Below are 23,990 nucleotides of genomic sequence, written 5' to 3'. Positions count from 1 at the left end.
AAGCAAGTAACACATTTCCCCTGTGCACCATTCCTTCACCTGGAGACACCCAGATAGATAGAGTTAAGGAACACAGAGCCAAAGAGTCGACATAAATAAACCTCGTTGCCTCTTTATTAATTTACTGCCCAAGCCCAAATTTTGCTTAGATTTCTCACTAATGAATACTCAAACCTTGCTTAGATTCCTTGCTAATGAGCAGTAACTTTTTTTGTCCTATCAATTCTTCAAAAATTTATTTTGTCTGAAAAAGTGTAAAACGCTGGCTGGTCCATCATTTCTCAGAGCATCATTTATGATTCTCCCATGTGCACATTAAATTGGATGTTTCCCCTGTTAATCTGGTCTTGGGTCAATTTTATTATTAGCCCAACCGTAAGAATTTTAGAAAGGTGTAGGTGGATGTGGGGACAGAGCCCCAGAAAGCAGTTTCCAGGCTCTCGATCTCACATAGAAAGAAGCTGGCTCAGTATTAAATGGCCATCAACTGTGATTGGATGGCCATCAGCTGTGGCTAGTTGTCCATCAGCTGTAACCAGTGAGCCATTGGGCACTAATATAACTGCATGGCTACGCTAGCAGAAAATGGGGGCTAGCAAGAAGATGGTGACTGAGCTAGCAAGAGCGGATTGCAGAGAGGCGGATGCCGCCGGCGAGAATATAGTGATATGACTCCCCTATCTATGGCTCCGTGGGTGTTCCTTTTTGGCCTCACCATGTCCTGCGTTCTTATGTGGGGAGCGGGAGCAGAGACCCTGCAGGCCGTCCCGCAGGACAGTGGGAATTCTCCCCCACCTTGACAGTTCCCATCAATCAGTCACAAAGGATAATCACTGTTCTTCACAGTCTACACAGCAAGCCACATTACATTCTCTCATTAATTTTTTTCCATTTTTCCCATCTGCTGACTTCCATCTCCAACTCTAGTACTCCTCTTTTTCCCTCTCTCTGTCACTCTTCCTGAACTGCTTTCCTTTGTACACTTACGCTTTTCCTGTTTGGCTGACTCCCTGCCTTCTCTCCCTCTTTACCTTCTGCCTCTGTCTTCCCCCAATCCTCTAATATTCCTTTTCCTTTTGCATCTATATCTGCGCTTGTGCCTATAAATAAAATTTGGGAAAAGAGAATAAAAAAGAGAAATTTCAGAGAAAAGGCAGGTAAGAATGCAAGCTAGAGATAACAATGCAGAGTCCAAGAGAGAAGGATGGAGAAGTCTGGAGGAAAAGAGAAAAGAGACAAGACATGCTGGAGGAGAGAATGAAAGAAAAAGAACAAAAGGCAGAGGTCAGAAGGACATGTCAGGAGAACATCAGATCCCCTAAAAAACTGATGTTGAAAATAAGAAACACAAAATATTCAATAACATAGGATGTGAGGACAGAGAGAGGCAAAGTGGGGATTTTGCCTAAGAGAGGGTAAACAGAGAAAGGTTCTCCAAAGCCCATTGTTTCCTCACTAATATAATTCAGGACAAGCTTGGAGAAGGAAGAGAAGGTGAAAGCCACATCCACATCTACTCAGTTGCTGATTAGCAGCCTTTATTAACGCTTCTCCACGTGAGGAGAGTTAACGACGGAGAAGAGTTAACTACGGGACCAAAGCATACTTTCATAAACTATGACTTCCATGAAACCTGGCTCTATCTGTTCAAGGGGTCCCTGGTTCTTGGTGCTAGGATTTTTAACTCTGAAGCCTGGCTGAGAAGCACAAAAACATCAGGGACCTGTCAATTCTGAAAGCTCCCTCCTGTAGGCTGATATCCTTGGTGATTAGCTTAGAATGCCTGTGCTTTGTCCCTGTGAATAATTAAAAACTTCTTATATTCCTGTGGACAAATCTTCTTTGCAATAATTATATTTTTGACTGTTCAGTAAAGTACTCTTATCATCCAAGGCATGCAATAATAATTCTCTGCTTTGTGGACGAGCAACAATAAAGAATATAGGTGTTCAAGAAATAATCACAACGTTGCATTTAATTACGCTACCACTTTTCTTAATTAAGCATTTTAAAATAATTTCACAAGACTGCAGCAAAAACAAATTGCTAAAATCAGTTTCTTCAGCTTTATGATGAAGTTTATTGAACTTCTTTTCATTCATAAAAGATCACTATATTTTGCTACTAACTTACCATCTATTCATTTAAGGAGTGCAAGTACTTTATAAACTGTAAAGGATTTTATAAAAGCAAACCACTGTTATTTTTGTAATCAATGGTGTAGCTAAAGTTATGGTAATCTATTCTCATGGATAACTGGAAGAAAGAGAATGCAGGAGAAGGCCAATTATTTTTTCTTCCTTTGCCTGATAATTTGCTGAATTTTCTAACAGAGTCCCAAACATTCTCTACCTCCATCTCCATTTATAGACACACTGGTGGTAAAGTTAAGCGCCACAGATGCAGACGAAGACAATCATCTGAATTCTAAAATCGCCTATAAGATTATCTCTCAGGAGCCGGCAGGTGTGCCAATGTTCATCCTGAACAGGTACACTGGAGATGTCTGCACGATGTCCAGTTTCCTGGACAGAGAGGTAAAGCCTTCTATGAATGAATGATAAGAAATCAGAAATACAATTTTGAAAAGACAGAGATGAAAAGGTCCACATATGCCTTTCTTCCAATGTACAGGAGGGAAGGGAAAATAACCCAACCATTATTTTTCATGAAAATCATATAGAAAAAAATATATTGAAAGATTGTATAAAATTATAGAAAAAAAGTAGCATAATGACATCAGAATGTATTGGTTTTCATTCACAACAAGACCTTAGTCTTACAATTCTTTGTCATCTCAATCAAGCAACACAGTATGTATAATCTCCTCGTGAGGGGCTCAGATCGGGATGGAGCTGCAGATGGACTGTCTTCCGAGTGTGTCTGTAGAATCAAGGTTTTAGATGTCAACGATAATTTCCCCGCCTTGGAGAAAACCTCTGTAAGTTGTTCCTCTTATAATCCTTTTTCCATAAGTGCTAATATACTTGTTACGTGTATGGATGTACTTAGCTTTTCTGTATAAGCCTTGGAATTTCTTCTGTATGATAATATAGTATTTGCCTCTGAGTCACTAGTCCATGCAAATGTTGCATATTTGCTTTTGAGTCACTTTCCATGCAAATTTCCTCTGTGAAAACAACAGATCATTTCCTCCATACTCTTCACTCACAGAAATGTGGAAATTTATTAATATAATTCTGGGAATTATGTAACAACATTGATGTATCTTTATATGCCGGATGAGCCGGATGATTTTCTGAATTAACTCTAACAGAGTCCCAAAAGGAGGGCGTAAGGTAAGGAAAATTAAAAATAAGCAAGAAAAAATGAAACAAAGTGCCAGTTTGACCTTGATTTCACATATAATGCATAAATATAAGTTCTACTATGTTATAATCATTTCATTCTTAGATTTCTGATCGGACATATGGCATTTAATAATGGTGCAAAAATCATTGACATACTTTGTTGTTAGTATTTTAAATAATAATTAAGTATTAGTAAATCTATTTCCTCTTTTGAAAATTCATTGATTATAAAATTGATCTATGTCATTCAGTACTCAGCAAGCATTGAAGAAAATTGTTTAAATTCAGAACTAATACGATTAAAAGCAATCGATCTTGATGAAGAAGGCACAGATAATTGGTTGGCCAAATATTTCATTCTCTCTGGAAATGATGGAAATTGGTTTGATATTCAAACAGACCCACGAACCAATGAAGGCATTTTGAAAGTCATCAAGGTATAGTATGGTATCTGCAATATTTCCTTTGAAAGAAGTTTTTTTAAAAAAACTCATAGACAGAATCTGCCTACAAAAAGTAACCCATAACCTTGAACCCCATTTATGTGAACAAAGCACCCTAAGTTAGCTTCTTGTGTCAGGTTGAGACTTCCAGACAGCAACACAATATTTATTACCAAGAAAAATAAGAAGGCTGTTTTTTCCCACAGTGTCCAATATCTAGTTGAGAAGTTAAGGCAAAGACACCCAAATTAGATAATAATATGAGCATTAAAAACATAATAAATAGAAGTATGGATGTGACATTAAACATAATCGATTGCCTAAGGGGTGAAATATGAGATAATTACTGAGGTAACAGGTGAGATCCTTTTGAGCTAGATTTGTCTGAAAAGATTTCATGCAGGGAATAAGGTATAAGCAGGACCTTATAACTGACATTGCTAATGTGGGTAATGAAATGAGCACACACATAGAAGTGAAAAAACGTAAAACGTATTTGGGGTTTAGTGAGCAACACTGTGAGGCTGTAGCAGAGTATTCACTGAAGGAAACCGTGAGATGCAAGAATGGAGATTATGAGTTGGACTTGGCCTCTGAGAAACTTGAATACTATACAACAGGGCTTGGCATTTTCACAGATGAATTTTTCTTAAACTACGCTTTTACTTTATGGACTGCAATAAAATCTAAAAATGTAAATTAGAAACAAAGCTACAAACTAATCAGATTCAAATGAACATTGGTATAACAAGGGAAATTAACTTTTTCAAAGAAAATTAATACTAACAACATAAACAGAACTTAGAGCTATGAAAATATATGTTAATAGACACATACATATTTCATTTGGCACACAGTGTGAATTGTGATTATTCAATTCTGTCACTATTTTCCTCTATTCCTGTTGCTGTGAAACTTTTTTCAGACAGTGTATTAGGAAGCCATTTAGCCTTCATCTAATGCAAACATATCGTTTACATGTTGAGTCATTCTCTGTTCTTTTTAAAGTTGTCTGGAGCAATAAAGTATTACTGCTTTACCATGAAACACAACCAATAGCACCGAAATCATGTGGTATATTAATTTATGATGTGGTCATCAAAATTATGGGGAAAAAAATCTATACTTTTTAAGCTTGTCATTCAAATGAACACACAAATTTTCAGAATTCCTTAAGAAAACTGGGGGACTACAAGAATATATTATGGCCTTCCAGTTTGAGAAACACTGTTTTTGGGCCAGGGGATCAGCAAACTATGGCCCACAGGCCAAATCTGACCTGCTACCATTTCACAAATAAAGTTTTATTGGAACAAAGCCACTCTAATTAATTTACGTATTTCCTATAGCTATTTCCACACTCCAATGGCTGAGTTGAATGCTTGAGATAGAAACTATACATGATCCCTTCAAATCTAAAATATTTACTATCGACCCTTAACCAAAAAGTTTGCAAACTCTACTTATAGTACCAAGAAAAGCTTTGTTGTTTTGTTTTTTGTTTTAAATAGCAGTAACATTATGTGCTCAACTCTGGAAAGATTAAAGTCAAGAAAATGATTATATTAAGCAAATCCTGAGGTGCAAATCCTAGAATCTGATCCAGGGCAATAGCAGTAAAAATGAGGGATTTGGTATAAGAGCCATTGCTAAATGTAAGTAACGCGGATAGGAAGAAAGAGACAATAGGTCAAATTCTGAATATATAGTCAAGGTTTTTTCCACGGATCAGAATTTGTTTAATCTTGCATCTTGGGTAAAAAAATCAAGATCTATACATGTCATGCAATTCTTACCTATCTTCTTAGCATCTTAATCATGAACTTTGCCTGTTATCTTGTAATGTGTAACCAGTCTTTGCTGTTGGTTTGCCTCCCAAAGTACTAAGATAATAGTAAGAACTTTGTGCATAAGCAACTTGACCTACATAGCTTTCCATTCCTAGCACCTGGCCCAGTGTCCAAAGATAGTAGAGACGCAAAGTAATGGTGCAGATTTCACTCAAATGGGAGTCATTGAGATTGACTACATAATTCACAATTTCTACATAAAATCATAAAGATGAAAAAGAAAACAACAATATTCAAATAATAGTCGTCTGTTAGATATTGTATAGACAACGTAGCTCTTTTTTTCCCTGGATGATAATGTCCCAAGTGTCTTAAATAGAGCTGAAAAAATATGCTTAAAAACATCAAAATAATATGAACAGTCTAATTAAAATGAAATTAAAAACCTTAATATGTGTCTTAGCACATAGCCAGAAGAACTATGTGTTTAGAGGATATATGTGTAATTTTCCCAGGATTTGGCATTTGGAATAAAGTCACTAGTGTCCTTTTGTTCCCTCTCCATTTTCACTCAAGCCACCTTTGGTAATGGGCTTTTGACAAAGCTTTCTATAAGCCTTTTCTTAGTCTGAGGACATAAACAATTCAATTCAACTCAAATTAATTGAGAATTATTATGTGCTAGGGATATGAAGGTGAATGAGACATGGTCCCTGTTCTCAAGGAACTTGTAGTTTAACAAGACAAACTGTTTAAGAAAATCAAAAATCTCTCTGTCAGTAACAACTTCATTTTGGTATTTATTGATAAATGTGTATGGAAATACTAACAAAAAAATTTAAATATATATGTGTACATATATACCTTCACTTCAACATTGAGAAGAAAAGCAAAATGCTACCCAATTAGAATTCTAACAAAGAAATATTGGTTCTCTATTTTTATAATAATTCTAATTAATGTTTATTAAGCAACACTAAATAGCAACTATTGGGTTATATTGTATGTATAGTGACTTTATGCATATTATCTCATTTAATCATCACAACTCTGGGAAGAAAATACTGTGATTCCTTTTTTATAGAAAGTGAAGCAAAATCAAATGGAAAACTAACTTTTTTAAGTTCACCCAAGGGGCAAATGACAAAGACATGATCCAACCACCTGCCTCTGATTCCAAAATCGTATGTAATTGCTACTTCTGCACCTCACTGTGTCATCTGGAGGCCAGTAAAACAAGTTATAGGAAAGCAGTAGAGATTTTTTTCCCTCCAACTCTGTTCACCTCTATAAGCTCCTTCTAAACTCTGTGTGCCCTGTTGTGTAAGCCTCGGACACATGTGTACCAGAATTTTTTTTTAATTGTTAAAAAGCAGAACATACACACCCCGGCAGATGTTTGACCATTTCCTCAGTCCCCTACCATAGAAACAAACAGGTCCTTTCTGATGGAGACTTCCATCCTCCTCCATCTTTCACACTTAATTCTAAATTGAACCAGCATCCCCTGAGAATTAGCAATGTCATATTAAATTATATCCCCCCCAAAAAAAAATTGGATGTGAGAATTGTATAGCTTAGCTTCTACATTAAAATTTTCAGAAGCAAAAACCTCGCCAGAAGCCAAATCTATTTCTGGAGGGGTTCTTTTCATCCTGAGCCCTTCCTGAGCCTTGCTTTAGACCCCTGAAGGCTGCCCCCACCCCACTTTTTCTAACACACCTGCATATCTTTTGTAAGTGATTATTCTTCCAATTATGCAGTAACGGAGTCTTTCCAGCCTCTCCACTCTAATTGGAGTGGTGGCAACCAGTTGTTTTTATTCCTCTTTGCACAATCCTGACCTCTGGGGACAATCGGAAAACCCTCGAAAAAAGGCCCCAGTTGCAAAGAATGGATGAAGATTTTTGCCTTTCCCTTATCTGCCTTTTATCTTCTCTGTTAGAGGGAAGATGAGCCCTCAACCAATTTCTTGTCTATACAGGAAATTGTGAATGTCTATACAACTGTAAACAATTATTAATATGTTTTTGCCACACCCTATTCAATAGGAAGAGAACTGTTTTGACAAACAAAAAACCACAAATGTGTGTGTGCACAAGTCCCAAGAGATTTCTCTATCAGTATAGAGAATCTCAAATTTTTCATTTATTTAAAGACAGCATGGAATTGTAGAAAATAAAAATTGGGCTGTAGAAGAGGAATCTCTTCCAGTTGTAAATCCATTTTGGAGTACATAATTCATATTCAGCTCTGTGCTAGGCATTACATGGGTCAGGGAGGCAAACAGATATACAAAAGCATTGAAAATCTCCAACCTCAAGGATTTTAGCTAAAATTTAAGTGAGGCATATTGAGCCCGCTCTTGTGAAGATTTTAACTTAAGCCTAAGAAAACAGTCATGATATCATAGAATTTACCTGAAGAGCAGAGAGTTGTGTCAGGGTCTTGCTGATGGTACTGGTATCCTGACCTCTGGTGTTGGTATATGTGTTGCAAGTGATGCTTATGTTAGTTTCCAGAAACTTGAAAACAGACATTGCTCAGTACTCCCTTTCGTACAATTGCTTTCCCCCTGGGCCTTTTCAAGCCACCATATCAATCATTCTGGATCAAAAGATTCTATTAATTATTTTCCAGGGAACCCATTACAAAGATGACTTTTCTCTGGGTAGCGTATTCACTTATTTGAATGTACCCTGTGAAGGAATCTTCCTGTCCACCAGACCCAGCACAATTAAATCATAATTTAGGACTGACTATAATAATGACGAATTCTCTTTTAAAAGTAGTTTGCTGTGTGTGTTTTTTTAAACTTACATGTTCAATTGCATCACATATGTTGACTTCTTTATTCTGCTGATTATACTTTCAGAAATTTTCAGATATGAATTCTACAAAGAAAATTGGGACTTATTCATTCCATAGTTGTTAATATTTTTAAATTTCATTCTAAGTTCATACTTTTATCTTTCATAAAGACTTCATTTGGAAAGAAAGATCATTTTTCATTTCAGGTTTTTTATAGAAGAAGTTCAAAACTCCAAATTTGAGTTCAATTTAAAGTGACAGGGCTAAATGACTTATACATCTGATTATACTAAAAGATAAAGGAAATGACATGTCTGAAATACCTCATGCAATAATAAATAAAATTTTATCAATTCAAAATCTGAATTGCATAGCTCCTGGACTTAATTCTGGTGTGTTGCTTTCTTATTCTATCAAAAGAGAGTCTTTTTGCTATTTCAGAGGGTTGTGTTTTTTTTTGCTTTCTATCATTTCAGATGCTGGATTATGAACAAGTGCCTAATATTTATCTTAGTATTGGAGTTAAAAACCAAGCTGAATTTCACCACTCAGTTGCTTCCCAATTCCGAATGCACTCAACCCCTGTAAGAATTCAGGTTATTAATGTGAGAGAAGGACCGACATTTAATCCAAATTCTATGACCTTTAGTATGCGAGAAGGAGTGCGAGGAGATTCCTTATTGAATTATGTGCTTGGCACATATACAGCTTTAGATTTGGACACAGGAAATCCTGCAACCAATGTCAGGTACTGTTCATATTAGAGTGATAAATCATGGTTCGGGCCAGTGTTAATTCATGTAGCATGTGCTAGTGTATGCGGGTTGAAATATTTTGGAGTTTTGCTTTTCCTATTCATCTGTTTGTTATAGAAGACTATCGTGGCATTGACATTTTCTTAACATTTTAATAGTGTTTAAAGGGCTCCAACTTAAGGGTTTAAGAGTAATTGTGTCCAGGGAGCGATTGTAAGATCAAAGAGTCACCTACAGTTACTCTGTGAGTCTCCTTGATCTTTTGTGGCCAGTTGTACCACCCTGCACCTGGGCTGATTAAGCTATATTGTAAAAAGTAAGACATCATAAACGATGAGTCATAGCTTGTTTCCGCAAAACCTGTATTATCCATAATTTTGAGACTAATTTCAACCTTCCACTTAACCTAAGGGAGGGGGGAATATAATAGAAGAAGCTAAAACACAGGTGTTTCAGATATGTGATGAGCACGAAGAGAGTCAGCAAAATAGAAAGGTAGGAATTAGGGGCACTAAGTACATAGATTATAGTCGCACATGAATTAGACTATATAAGATATTCTGAAAAATAACTATAGCGAAATATATAAGTATTCTTTATATCTTCTCCTTGCCTCTCTTCTTTTCTTACACCCAACCTTTTTGGAGTGAATAGTCTATTGACCTATAAATTACTTTGATATTAACAATTTTGATTACTTAATCAGGTAACAAATTAACAAACAACAAAAGCCATGAAGGCTGTCACTATGGGATAGAGAAAAAGGATATGTGAGATAAGTGCCTTGGACACCTAAAATTGTGCCTGGTACAGACACCAGATCTTCTTCTAATACGGTCAAGCACTTTGAATCCATTATATGTCACAACACCGACATACATAAGCAGAACAGATAAGACCACAACCCCTAAAAGGTCAACAAATGAGGAGTTCTGAAACCAATATGCCTTAAAACCTAGGAAAAACAAAGTATACCACCTGTGAAAATGAATAATGAATATTCCTTTGATATTGCCATAATTTAATAAATAGACCTGAAATAGACTGAATACATTGTATTAATAATTACTTAGAGTGGAAGAGTAAAAATTATGAAATTTTAAAACTCTGTTGTGAACCTGGGCATTAATATGTTCAATACTGGAAATATATATATATATATATATATATATATATATATACACATATATATACATATATACATATATATACACATATATATATACTTTTTTATAAACTAAGGCAATTATCACTGTAAAACATGCAAACACCATACTTAAGTTTAACACATTGAATGTGACTTAAAATTCTTAACTTTCATATAAGCAAATGATGAAGCTATTTGTTTAAAAACAGGTATACCATAGGACATGATGCTGGCAGCTGGTTAAAAGTTGATTCAAGGACTGGTGAGATACAATTCTCTAGGGAATTTGATAAGAAGTCAAAATATATTACCGATGGCATATACAAAGCAGAGATTTTGGCTATAGATGGTAAGAACATTTATTTTTAATCTTTTAACAAAATTATTATTATTGGATTAAATATAACTGATTCTAATGTTGATATTAGGTTGACTCAAATAAAATATATCATTTGGTAATATCTGCAAGATTTATAGAAAGTCTAAATACCTTAGACCAAGACTGAATTTAATACACTGGCAACCATAATTTACACTTGGCATAATTTATTAGATTTCACCTACTTCCAAAAAAAAATTTATGTGACTTACAGTGTAGAGCAAAAAGTGAAAATATATAAATAAAATTCGGTTTCTGTTGATGGCCTCATCTCTGGAGATGGTTAATCCAACCTGTAGAATATATTAGGAATGTTTACTCAAAGTAAGCGCTACAAGGTGTGCACAAAGGTCACTGGTGGGCTATCTGCAGGAGAGGCAGTATCCAAAGGCTAGAGTGATTTTAGGGTCACTAAAACTGAGCTGCAATGACAGGCCTGTGTGAGTGTCGCTTGATTAGACCTGTTACCCCAAGTAAGATATTAAGAACCAAGAAGCATAAGGTTATTCCAAATATAAGATCCAAATTAAAAGTCTTAAGTGCAAATGCACTGCTTTAACTTGTAACTGAGCTGTTTTTCATGTGGTGAATCTATGAAGCTTTCCTGTTGGTGAGTAGCAACAAGAATGTGTTTATTTATCAGTAGTTAATGATTCTCTGGAGCACTGCCTAGGAAACCAGCTACTACAGAACAAAGCAACAGAAAAGGTCAGTAACCAGGAAAGAAGGAGGCAAATAGATGTCCCAGGTACATACCTGATAGCAGATAGATACTGTAGGTTTGTCTTAAGTGTGTGTGTGAGCTTTACAGTAGCAAACAAAGAGAAAGATTAATGGGAAAGAAACCATGGTAATACCCAAAGAAATACAATCCATACATTCTGGTCTTCATCCTGTGAGTGTTATGTTTAACATCTGGGTCAGTTATTAGTATTATTAGTATTCTAGAAGGCCTGTTCTAAAATGAACTCAAAGCGTGTTGATCAGAACCTATGTTTGCATGTTGGTCCTATGTGAAAATCTTCAAAAACTGGAATAAAAAATAGGCATTGCAAGTGAACAAGGAGAGAGGAAAAAAACCATCAACATGTATCAGCAGAAAACTACAAACAAGGGTTGTAGTTTAGTCACCTAAGCAGAGTGTCTGCGCTGGCACAGCACCATCCAGATGGTTCGGTTAAGTTTGTTCAAGGATGCTGGACCAGCCTCTCTTCAGATACCAAACAACATCGGGGAGCAAATGCTGTCTGCAATAACCTGAGCTCTGGGTTGCCACATCACAAAGCCGTAAGAAAGTTCTGGAGAGTCAGAGAATGACACAGACAACAATCTATGGGATAATCTGATGTCTCTGTAATGAAAGCTTAAGTCTAGAAAGTCCAATGATGAATCACAGGTATTAAGAACATACTGTACAAAATCACGTGAGAGGTGGATAGGCTTCCAGTTTATTATCATTTGATTAACTAAAGGCTCTACCGTTTAGGTATGCAAAAACCATCTTTACAAGAAGTTTATTAACTTCTCCAACAACGACCTGTAAAATAGCCAAGAGATGGTAATGTTCTAGTTTACAAGTGATAAAACTTAAGACTCTTTACAAGTTCAAAATAAAATAATTCTTTATTCATTGTAATAGAACATACAGGAGAGAAGTGGACTAAAAGCCCAGCTTCCTATTTCTTGGTCTTTTGCCCTTTCTTATAAACTATACTAACCCAAGATTTGTTTCAAAGAAGTTAGGGGGAAAACTCTAGTATTTTTATACTTGTTTTCAGAAGTACCTTTTCAGAGAGAAATAGCACCTAATGAAAAGAATTCAAAGAAACAGTGAAAATAGAAAGAAAAAATATACAATCATTACATTTCAATTGTGGTTATTTTGACAACACAGGAATGAAAAAGCATCCCGAATGGAAAGCTCTAAGCTGGTCTCGGGGGTCTCATTTATGGGAACAGGGTGGGAACAGAAAGCAGGAAAACTTCTCTGAGGAAGAACATTTTAATTTTGCATCTTAGGATGTGTAAGAGTTAACAGAATTCAATGAGGGTGAAAAACATTTTAGGAAGAGTGACTAGAATAAACAAGACTCTTGAGTTAAGAAGAAATGTGTCCAAAGAACTTAAAAGAAACCAGTGTGGCTGGAAGGCAGGGAGAAAAGGCAAGGGTGTCTTCAGTTTGTTGAAGCCGGCAGCAACCTATCAGGCACCAACTCAAAAGTCATTCATACTGTTCCTGTATGCTATGGCATCATCAGGGGATCTGAGAAAAAATGTTCTCTCTCACACAATTTACCCCCAAATCCATGATGCTTTGCTGTTTCAGATGGATCTGGGAAAACGGCTACAGGAACCATATGTATCGAAGTTCCTGATGTCAATGATTACTGCCCAGTCATTTTTGCTGAAAGTGAAACCATCTGCATTACCTCTCCATCTATCCTTATCTCTGCGAGAGACATTAACGATCATTCTTATGGGTCTCCTTTTACCTTCTGTGTTGTTGACCAGCCACCAGGGACAGCTGACTTATGGGATATCAGATCAATAAATGGTAAGTGGAAGGCAAACGTGCGCATACTTTAAAGACCAAAAGCAAAAACAATTACAAAATAATTAGTCTCTGTTTCTATGATCTTCCCATATTCATATTAAATGAAAACAAATATACACACTTAGCAACATTTTGAACTGAAATAAAAGTTAAAATGTTTTATCAATACTACATTTATAAATAGTAGTGTATAAATATCAGTTCACCCATCATTATATATAGGTGGTGTATACACCAATATTTAATCAGTTTAAAATAAACAGAACCCTTGACAAACTCACCAGATGTCACAATTCCCTATCCTAATTTCAGGCAAGCCACTCAAATGTCTCTGAAATGCAGGTATCCCATAGATACACTTACACATTCTCTACTTACTTAGGAGCACATAAGATCAATGAAATTGTTTTTATAAAGAGCTGTGAGCTCAGACTTATTTGTAAGGATAAAAATTTAAATTCAAATTGACCAACATTAGAAGAGCAGTTATAAGTAAATCTAAACAAAATAAACAAACAAAACAGAAACAGACTCATAGATATGGAGGAAAAACTGATGGTTGCTAGATGAGAGGGTGTTGAAGGTCTGGGTGAAAAAAGTGAAGGAATTAAGAAATACAAATTGGTAGTTACAGAATAGTCAGGGGGATATAAAGTACAGTAAAGGTAATATAATCGTTAGTATTATAATAATTATGTATGTTATCAGGTGGGAACTAGACTAATCGGGAATCACGTCGTGAGTTATACAAATGCCTAGCCACTATGCTGAACACCTGAAACTAGTATAAAATAATGTTGAATGTCAACTATAATTGAAAAAAATCAAAATAAATTTTAAAAAAGGAAGAGCAGTTAGGCAAACTGCAGTACATAGTATTAAGATGTAGTACTGTGTAGCATTAAAATTAGAAATAGGTGAAGCATTTAGATCCAAAAGAATTCATAAACCAAAGCATGTAAAGTGTAAAGATCCCAAAGTAGTGTGTGTGTTTGTGCTAACTGTTGCTATGTAAAAATGAAGGCCTCACATTGAAAAAAAACAACAGAGTAAATTTCAGGCAACATGACATTTAACATACTTGGGGGTCTTTTTCCTGACAGTTAAATGTACAACAGAAAATGCGATGAGGACCTCATGTGGGCTAAAACAGCTCCCTAATCTCACATTCATTTGAGGAAATAGAAAAGACTTTGGGGGTGCAAGGGTGGGACGCAGAGCCCAAGGAGGAAGAAGTCTTGAACAATTCATTATAAATGTTAAAAAATGTTAAGTATAAGCAAAAGACTTAACCTGGATACACAGAAGAACTTGCCAATGTGAAAGGGAAATAAATATTGAGATGAAGGGTTTTAATAATCTTATCTGGTGACCTTAAAAGTAGGCCAGACTGTCACTGGTGTGCAGGAAGGCAGCGCCCGGGAGCAGGTTCCTCTGTCTCTTTCTAGTTTCTTTTTGCAAATATAAGTGAATACAAAGATATATTGTTATCCCCCCTTTTACTTAAATGGTAGTATACTGTATATACTTTTTAATGTCTGATTTTTTTCTCGTTCAACAATTTATCTGGGAAGTCTTTCCATATCAGTATAAAAGCCTTCCCAGTTCTTTATTCTAGCAACAACAACAACAACAGATGTTAAGTATAAGAAGGTCTACAACGAAGGGAGCATAAAAATATCAGCCCCTGGGGTAGCTGATTAGCTCAGTTGATTTGAGCACGATGCTCGTAACACCAGGGCTGCCGGTTGGACCCCAGCATGAGCCAGTGTGAGCTGTGCCCTCCGCAACTAGATTGAAACTACTTGTCTTGGAGTGGATGGGTCCTGGAAAATCACACTTAGAAAATAAATTTTAAAAACTTAAAAAAAATAAAAGCAGGCCCTAAGTTAGTCTTGGGTATTAGGAAGGGTCAGCCCCAAGCAAGTTTAATGTATGTTCTCTTTCTTTCTTCCTTTGCAGCTACCTCTGCTATCCTGACAGCTGAACAGCCTTTATTTGCCGAAGTTTACCAAATCCCAGTCCTAGTGAAGGACAGCCACAACAGAGCATGCGAATTGCCACAGATGCTTCTGTTAAAGGCTTGCGATTGTGACAACCACCACATGTGCTTGTACTCTAGTACCCCGGGCATCTACACTGGGGATGGCGGCTCAGTTACCAATGTCATATACGGCCCTGTCCCTGATGAGCGAAATGAGGTTTCAAATGTTGGTCTCGGACCAGCGGGGATTGGTCTGATCGTTCTGGGCCTCTTATTATTGCTCTGTAAGTACTGGATTAAATCCCTCTTTTCAGCAGTTCTTCAAAATAAGAATGTAACCAGGCTCACTCAGATGGCTAGGTTTACTTGGCCATTTCTTTTTGGTCTCTATGGCAAGTTTTGTGGAAATTTGGAAATAAACAGTGGGACCGATAAGGTCATATACTTGTTCAATGAGGATAACTTAAAAGGTCGAGGGTTAGTGAGGCTCAGAAAGGTGTGAAACATGTAAATCCCTAAGTATAACACAGCAAAGCATCGAGTAAATTCTACAATGAAAATTTCAGCAAAGTGCTTTCAGAGAGTGGCAGAAGCAATTCAGTCCAAGTGTGAAGGCTGAGGAACTCTTTAAGGTGGACATGGCTTTGAGCCAGGCCCTAAAAGTCAAGGATTTTCTTACAAGGAGGTTTGTGTGTGGGGGTATCTGAAAAGCAATCTAGGACAAAGGAACAACACAAACATCAATGGGGAGAGAGATCGAAGGGCGTAGCACGCTCAGGAAGTGGAGAAGCTCAAAGGTAGGATGGGAGCCATCACCCAGGAACATTCACGATAGGCCAAACATTCATAGGCAGTGAGGAGATTTGTAAGCTCAGGTGATCTGATCACTCTGGCATAGTGGGAAGCAGAGAGAAGAGCCTAAAGAAGGCAATCAGCCTCTGGGCTTTGGATGAGTGTCTAAACCAGGACAATGGTCAGACAGAGCAAAGTCCCTAAAGCAAAAACTTCAAAAAGATCCTCCTCTCCCAATACCATATTTTAAGACATATAGATTCCCCAGGGAAAAATTCGTCATGCATTTTAGGTTGCCTTTGCAATACTTAGATTTTGTGGAGATCAAAAACTGGATTCTAAAATTTTAATTAAATTCTTCAAACTACAATATTAATATGTTTGAATGGATGAATACAAACGAAAGCATTATCGTTTTAAGGTATTGAAAAATAACAGCTGACTTTAGGGCGGGCTTTCTTTGTTAAAACAATCTGAATTTTCAAGACTATCCAAAGATCATCAGTGAATCTCATGATATTAAAGACATTTCCCAGAACATGACTCTACAGTGAGTAGAACTGTCCACTTACATTTTAGCCAATAGTCCTTAATTCTTGCAGCATATTAGAATTACTTGAAGGTCTTTAAAAACCACTCATGCCCAAACAGGCATACTCAAGACATGACCCCACTTTTGGCATGTTTAATTCTCTGGTGAAATTAATGTGCAGTTCAGGGAGCTAAACCCAGAATCGGGTGCCATTTCCAGCAGGCAAGCACTAAAAATTGTATGACTCTTCCTGAACCGGACAAAGAAAACATGAGAGTTGTTAAATTGATTGTAGAATCAGAGAGGAATACATTTGTGGACAAAGTTCACTTGTTCACAACGGTGAAGCCCAGGGTCTGTTGGGCAGTCAGGGGGGCGAGGAACAGGGTGATGGTACCGTGTTTCCCCCAAAATAAGGCCTAGCCAGACCATCAGCTCTAATGCATCTTTTGGAGCAAAATTTATATGAGACCCAGTCTTATTTCACTATAATAGAAGACCAGGTCTTTAATATAATATAATAATATAATGTAATGTAATGTAATATAATACAATATAATATAATGTAAATAGTATAATATAATACTGGATCTTATATTAATTTTTGCTCCAAAAGACGCATTAGAGCTGATGGTCCGGAGAGGTCTTATTTTCGGGGAAACGGGGGGGAGGGGAGGGACCTGACCCCAACCTTATATTCCCAAAGGCCTCAAATTAAGACTTTTGATGTTAGCTCCAAATGAGATTATGTCTCCAGTATTTGTATTTGTATGTGCTGAAAACATTCATTTTCTTTATTAGAAAATGACTTTGTTAGACAGAGCTCATGCCTATGATAGTGCATGGCCTTGCACACACCTAAATTCACAGAAACATACTGCAGGTGGAGCAGTGGTCTAGAAGTGGAGAAGCCCTCAGGAAGTGGAGCGCTACCAATTCTAGTCCTTTCCAGAAGGCTCTTTGGAAATGTATAGCATGACCTTTCACTGTTCATGGTGCAGACAGCAAAATTGCCGAATTAGCTATTTTAATTCAGCAGTTTTGATATTCTCTTCTGTACTTCTAATTAAACAATTTGCTAAAATGCCTATTATGTTAGGAAAGTAGAAAAGCATAAAGGCAACTAGAGTGGACCCAAAGAACTAAGCTGGGTGTATTCTAGAATCTTAGAAAACTTAAGAAGTGTCTGTATTTATGGATGAAAGAATTGAGGTGAATTGTGCCATTATATTTTATAGATAAAAATCGTAATAAATGTAAGTAGATCAATTAAATTTAGTTGGTGACATTTGATTGATTTAAGTGTAAATATAGTAAGGGTTGGAGAAGGGTCTTATCTTTAGATTCTATAACCGAATCCTGTATCTAATTCTCTTGTTAACATGTACTGATTTTGTGTTTAACTTACATGTGTTTATGTGGTGTTTGGTCACATGGGTTTGTATGCATTGGTTTCTGTGATATATGTATATATATAAATATATATATATATATATTAATACATATATATCAACAGAGAGGGTATATGTGTTCACATATACACATCCAGGAACCTGTACATATACACATGGAAGTAAATATATATTTGTTCATGTGTGTACACATATATAAACTCACAAACATATACATACACAGATGATTATATGTGACTAAATACACATATATAAATGTGCATGCATGTATGAGTACATGGGAAACTATGAATCAGAAAATTTGATTTGAATCCTGGATCTGCCACCAACCAGTTCAGGAATCTTGGACTAGAGGAAACAAAGCACTTTACTTTCCTAATCTGTCAGTAAAGAACCCAGATTACACGATCTCAAACTCCAGTCTAGCTCTAAGAGTCAATGGGATTTGGTGGTTTTGTATTTATAAACATGGGTATGTATACTCAGTCCTTTAGGGAAAAACTGATGCTTTCTTACATTTGTATTTATTCCTTTGGTTCTAAATATAATGCCACATTTTCCCAAAAATGATACATTCAATGGCTTTCTAAGTTGAGCCGTATGTGTTAAGTCTTCCTCTTCACTTTCTTGGACAGTGTCACCACTCTTATTGCTCATGTGCTGCTGCTGCAAACGAAGACAGCCAGAAGGCCTTGGGACGAGGTTTGCTCCTGTGCCAGAGGGGGGAGAAGGAGTGATACAGTCTTGGGGAATAGAAGGGGCCCATCCTGAGGACAGGGTGAGTAGACTGTCACTTTCCAGAGAAATGTGGGGTTTCAATGGAAATCGAGCATGTCTTCACAATTACACAGCACACAAAAATAAAAAAGATGTCAATTTTTAAATATTTAATGTAAAGCATTTATTTTAAACATCTTTTTGTTTTTCTTTTTAGGATGTGTCAAATATATGTGTACCAATGACAGCGTCTAATACCCAGGATCGTATGGATTCCTCTGGTCAGTGAACACCAAAATCTGTTTTGTTTTGTTGTTTTTCGAAATCTGCAAAATTATTCAACCAGATAAACCTCATATATAAGCATTTTATAGAAAAACAACATATCTGTCGATCTCCTTGGATAATAATATAATGAGAAGGAAAGTTATATGTTTGAAGTGGCCACTTTATTTTTCTGTCTTAAACTACAGGCAGTGAAGTATGTATAGCAATTAAACTGGCAAACTCTGGAATCAGAATGCTTGGGTATAATTCCCAGCTCTGCCTCTTACAAGTAATAACTCCCTGAGCAAGATACTTAACCTCTCTGGGCCTCAATTTTCTTGTCATTGAAATTGAGCTTATGACAGCACCTACTTCAAAGTGTTGCTGTGAAGAGTAAATGAGTATGTTTGTGTGGATAATATACAGAGGGTGCCAAAAATATGTATACACATTTTAAGAAAGGAAAAAACTGTATTAAGATTGTAATAATATATACCAATAACAAAAGATGAATATAAGTCATGCATAGACATTTTTTGGCATCCCCAGTATATCATGTATAGTATCTATTATATGTGTATGACACATATGTGATATACTGTATATTATATATATGTATATATGTATGTATGTATGTGTGTATCACAAAATATATAGTAGAGGGTGCCTAGCACAAAGTAAGCGCTACTGTAGCCATTATTTGTAATAGAAGCTGTTAAAACATTAGAACAAAAACAAAAGAAAGGAAAAAGCAGCAAATACATGTATGTTCTCCTAAAAATATACTGAAGAACTTTTCTGAAATTTCACATGCATTTACCACACCAATCTTACACTCTCCAAATTTATGAGACCCATGCACACTTCAGACTACTGAAAACTACCCAGCTATTGGGCAAGGATTGAACAAAGTAGAAAGGTTACCCAATTTTAAAGCAGACAAGAGCTTTCTCAGAGACAGTTCCTTAATATCCCAAGCCAGACCCTTCGGATAAAAACAGCCTAAGGAGACTGAACACTCCCCTGAAAGCCAGCTCTCTCCATCCAGCACCAGGGTGAATGAGGAATGTTGAGTTTCAATTTCTGCAAAGATATCGCTGGCCTTACTTTGGAAGGTTCTGGAGTGGATGCAAACCCTCTCAGATGGGTCAGGGGAGCTTGCTAGAGCCAGCACTGGAAGGGACTGGTGCAGAAATAGTGCGCCTCTCCTCTTGGCTAGTTCTACACCTTTAAGTGGAGGGTGAAGTTTGTGCAAATGTGAGAAGGCCGAGTCCAGTAAATGGCTCCTTCTGTACAATTTACTTTCTTTGATTTTATCAGCAAGCCTGAAGATTGTGGGTATAATTCAAATCTCTCTTTGCCCAGTGTTCCAATTCCTACTTGTGTGGTGGTGGTGGTGGTGCACAGCAGACAGCGGCTAGCAGTGGTTTACATGGATAAACAATGCAGACAACTCAAGCATGGTTATATGAACACCTTCTCTTTACAGAAATCTACACTAACACCTATGCAGGCGGAGGAACGGTTGAAGGGGGTATATCAGGAGTGGAACTCAACACAGGTTTTGGGACAGCCACTGGCCTGGCAGCTGGAGGAGCAGTGGGAACACTGAGAAGGAGAAGTTCAATACACAGGGAATATGCAGACACTGGCCTGAATATGGCTTTCTTGGACAGCTATTTCTCTGAGGTAATTTCCCTGCACAGTTACGTGTAAAATAATCTTGAGGCTGAATAATAATAATAACAACGGGAGTAGGCTCTTCTGAAATATATTCAGTTATTCTTAACCCTATCCCAACCCAGAATTAAAAAAATATATATTTCACTTTTCCTTAAAATATAGAAAGCCAATTTTCCAAAGCATTTCGTATTCAATTGACATAACACATCTTGATACTGTGAAAAAGTCTCTAACATCTATCATCATTCTCCACTTCCCTTTTTCCACTTTTCTGTCTTCTATTTTCTTATGGTTTCCCCACTTTGTTTCCCACAGCAATTGCAAAGCAGGAGAATCCCAATCAAGGGGGAAAAAATGTGCATTCATGTCCTTTCTTTATGATGTCCTTCTTGCTCTGCACGTGCCTCCAATAGAAAAGATAAAAAATAAATTAAAAGCCAGGACTGGGAAGGAAGATAGTGGTAACTCAATAGCAGAGCACCACCATGACTATAGGCCCATAAATCCGGGCCTATAACACAGGTGTCCTAATCTCTCTCCAGTGTTGCTAAATGGATGAGTAGGGATGAGGGCTATGAGTATTCCAAAGAGGAAAGCCCCATAGGCATTGGGTTGACCTAACAACCCAAATGGATACCATAAATGGTAAATAAATCCTCTTGTGAATTCTATTTAGTATGTTTATTTCACTTAATTAGTAGCCCATTTTATCTCATATTTCAATTAAACTGTGTTACTCCCCACATGATAATACATGAATTTCACCACTGCTCTTAAAAAATTCTAAGGATGTTGTAATTTTAGGCTATATCTTAAAACTGGTGGTTACAAATACTATGTAATATTGTGTGTAAATAGTATTGCTTATTTAAATGAGTGATCGATACTACTGTGTATATTCCAAAAATGGGAGCAAATTATACATGTATCATAGAAATGTTATAGAAATGATATTTAACATATTATTCATAAATATCACAGCAATATTAAAGAAGCTTTATCATTAAGATCAAAATTGCACTGGTCATTTTTTGCTATAGTTACAATTAGTGCTTTATAGGACAAATAAAATCAAAATGCATTCTCCTTTTTCTATGGGCACTGAGGTCACCTTTCCCCAAACATTTTAACTCTACACTTAAAAAATAGCAGTAGATTTCAGAGGTGGTAAGCAAAAGCCTCTGAAGAGCAGTGCCAATTCTTCTTTCCTGTCACTTTTTACACCAGCAACATGCACCGTAGTTAACTTGTGCCCATGCAAGAGATGATTATCTTCTCATCAAGCTCTCATTTAAAATATTAAAAAGTATAGTTTTAAGGTAATCCCTAACTCATAAATAATTGACTTCAAGACCTAAAAATCATTCATTCTTAGTGACAGAATTTAGACTGTGGTACAGATCAGACGGAAAGCAACATGATGTAGTATAAAAAAGATAGTTGGATTTGAAGTTGTATTCTACAATTATTTGGGTCTTGGGCATGTCATTCTCCGTCTCTGGGCCTTCAGTTACCTTATGTATAAAATAAAGAGAGAATCAGATTAATCAGGCAATTCAGATCGTGCTGGGCAAGCCCTGTGGGAATTCATTGGAGCCATCAAGGACCATACATAGCCAGTGAGAGAAAGGAGAAGAGAATAGCAAGTCTCTGCTCCCACCCGCCCCCTTCAAACAGAGAAGTCTCACTTTCATTCATTCTACTTGTTGGGCTCCTACCTCGGATTTCATTTAAAGGGTCTGTCATTAAAAATAATTTGAAAATCACAGTAGATAACCCCTTAATGTTTTCCTCCTGTTAATCTATGTCCAGAGACATCCCAGTTCTCTTCACACAGGCCACATAAAATTTCACTGAACATTCTGATATAAGTCTCTGAAGCTTAGAGATATTTACATCTTCATACTTGCTTTTATTCTAAGTTGATCAAATATTTCTCCTTAAGTAATATTTTGAACATAACTATATTTTAGTATTTCTAGACTACCTCAAAAACGAAAGACTACAAGTCCAAAAGATTAACACATTGTCTTTGATTTAAAATCTGAATAAAATGTAGAAATGATCATTTATTAGATTTCAAATAAAAGAAATACACATTTATTCAAATTCTATGCACCATGAGTGCACACTGAGCTCCTTAAAAAATTCCAATTATTTAGAAAGACGTCAAAGAATCAGTGTTTTTCTCGGTTCATTCGATGAAATCTTCTTAGGTCAGAGGACTCTAAAACATTATTTCAATGGAAGAAAACTTCTAATTTCCTATTTTTCTTCTAATTTTAGAAAGCATATGCTTATGCAGATGAAGATGAAGGCCGACCAGCAAACGACTGCTTGCTCATTTATGACCACGAGGGAGTAGGGTCTCCTGTAGGCTCGATTGGTTGTTGCAGTTGGATTGTGGATGATTTAGATGAAAGCTACATGGAAACATTAGATCCAAAATTTAGAACTCTTGCTGAAATCTGCTTAGACACAGAAATTGAACCATTTCCTTCACACCAGGCCTGTATACCTATCAGTACCGACCTCCCTTTGCTTGGGCCCAATTACTTTGTTAATGAATCTTCAGGAATGACTCTCTCAGAGGCTGAATTCCAGGCAGAAATGGCAATACCTGAACCCATGATGCATGGGGATATTGTAGTGACTGAGACTTACACTACTGCTGATCAGTGTATGCAACCCACTACGATTGTTTTTGATCCTCAGCTTGCACCCAATGTTGTGGTAACCGAAACAGTAATGGCACCTGTCTATGATGTCCAAGGGAATATTTGTGTACCTGCTGAGTTAGCCAACACACAAAATGTAATCTACACTGAGAGAGTACTATCTAGTCCTGGTATGCCTGATATGAGGAATAGTAGCATGACCGAAGGTTGTATGGGATCTGTGATGAGTGGCAGTATTTTGGTAGGACCGGAAATTCAAGTGACACAGATGATGAGTCCAGATATTCACATAAGTCAAACTATTGGTTCCACATCCCCAATGACATCTCGACACAGAGTCACACGGTATAGTAACATACATTACACTCAACAGTAAGTGCTTTATGGTCAGTATTCCATATAGAGACCTTTCATCTTGTCATTGCCAACATACCCACCAAAGATGTATATATAATGTACTATATTTAACATTTTAATAGTCAACAAATATTCAAATTTTCTAAATTTAGTGTCACTCCTTGATTATATCTTTTTGATGGTAAATGCAGCTAAGCACTTTAGATACGTTTTTAATTTTTTTTTTCTGATTTTAAATAATGTGCCAAAAAACTTGAAAAAATGTGTTACATCTTTTGATACCGTCTAATAAACAGTATATAACTCATAAGGCAAATCTTAGAGGTCTTCAGGCCTGTAGAACTGGTCATGTAAACCAAGATATCCTTGTTCTTGAAG

The 23,990-nt window shown here is 36.5% G+C and overlaps 1 protein-coding gene across 1 annotated transcript in view; it reads left to right on the top strand.

Annotated features, from left to right (window-relative positions):
• The window catches only part of DSG4 (desmoglein 4), a gene marked incomplete at both ends in the record, with an annotated part of 40,797 nt that extends 17,166 nt beyond the window's left edge, over positions 1 to 23,631 (top strand). The window contains 11 exons of the mRNA XM_081078388.1: positions 2,371 to 2,537; positions 2,807 to 2,941; positions 3,563 to 3,748; positions 8,832 to 9,103; positions 10,467 to 10,606; positions 12,963 to 13,190; positions 15,153 to 15,458; positions 18,546 to 18,688; positions 18,845 to 18,908; positions 20,384 to 20,583; positions 22,864 to 23,631. Coding sequence (XP_080934514.1) covers positions 2,371 to 2,537; positions 2,807 to 2,941; positions 3,563 to 3,748; positions 8,832 to 9,103; positions 10,467 to 10,606; positions 12,963 to 13,190; positions 15,153 to 15,458; positions 18,546 to 18,688; positions 18,845 to 18,908; positions 20,384 to 20,583; positions 22,864 to 23,631 — 2,609 coding nt within the window. The remainder of the gene's footprint in view (positions 1 to 2,370; positions 2,538 to 2,806; positions 2,942 to 3,562; positions 3,749 to 8,831; positions 9,104 to 10,466; positions 10,607 to 12,962; positions 13,191 to 15,152; positions 15,459 to 18,545; positions 18,689 to 18,844; positions 18,909 to 20,383; positions 20,584 to 22,863) is intronic.
• Positions 23,632 to 23,990: the final 359 nt, after the last annotated feature.

Source organism: Rhinolophus hipposideros (genome assembly GCF_964194185.1).
Source record: "Rhinolophus hipposideros genome assembly, chromosome: 17".
Taxonomy (NCBI): Eukaryota; Metazoa; Chordata; class Mammalia; order Chiroptera; family Rhinolophidae; genus Rhinolophus; species Rhinolophus hipposideros.
Note: the sequence above shows the minus strand (reverse complement) of the source record. Positions and strands in the feature narration are given on the sequence as shown.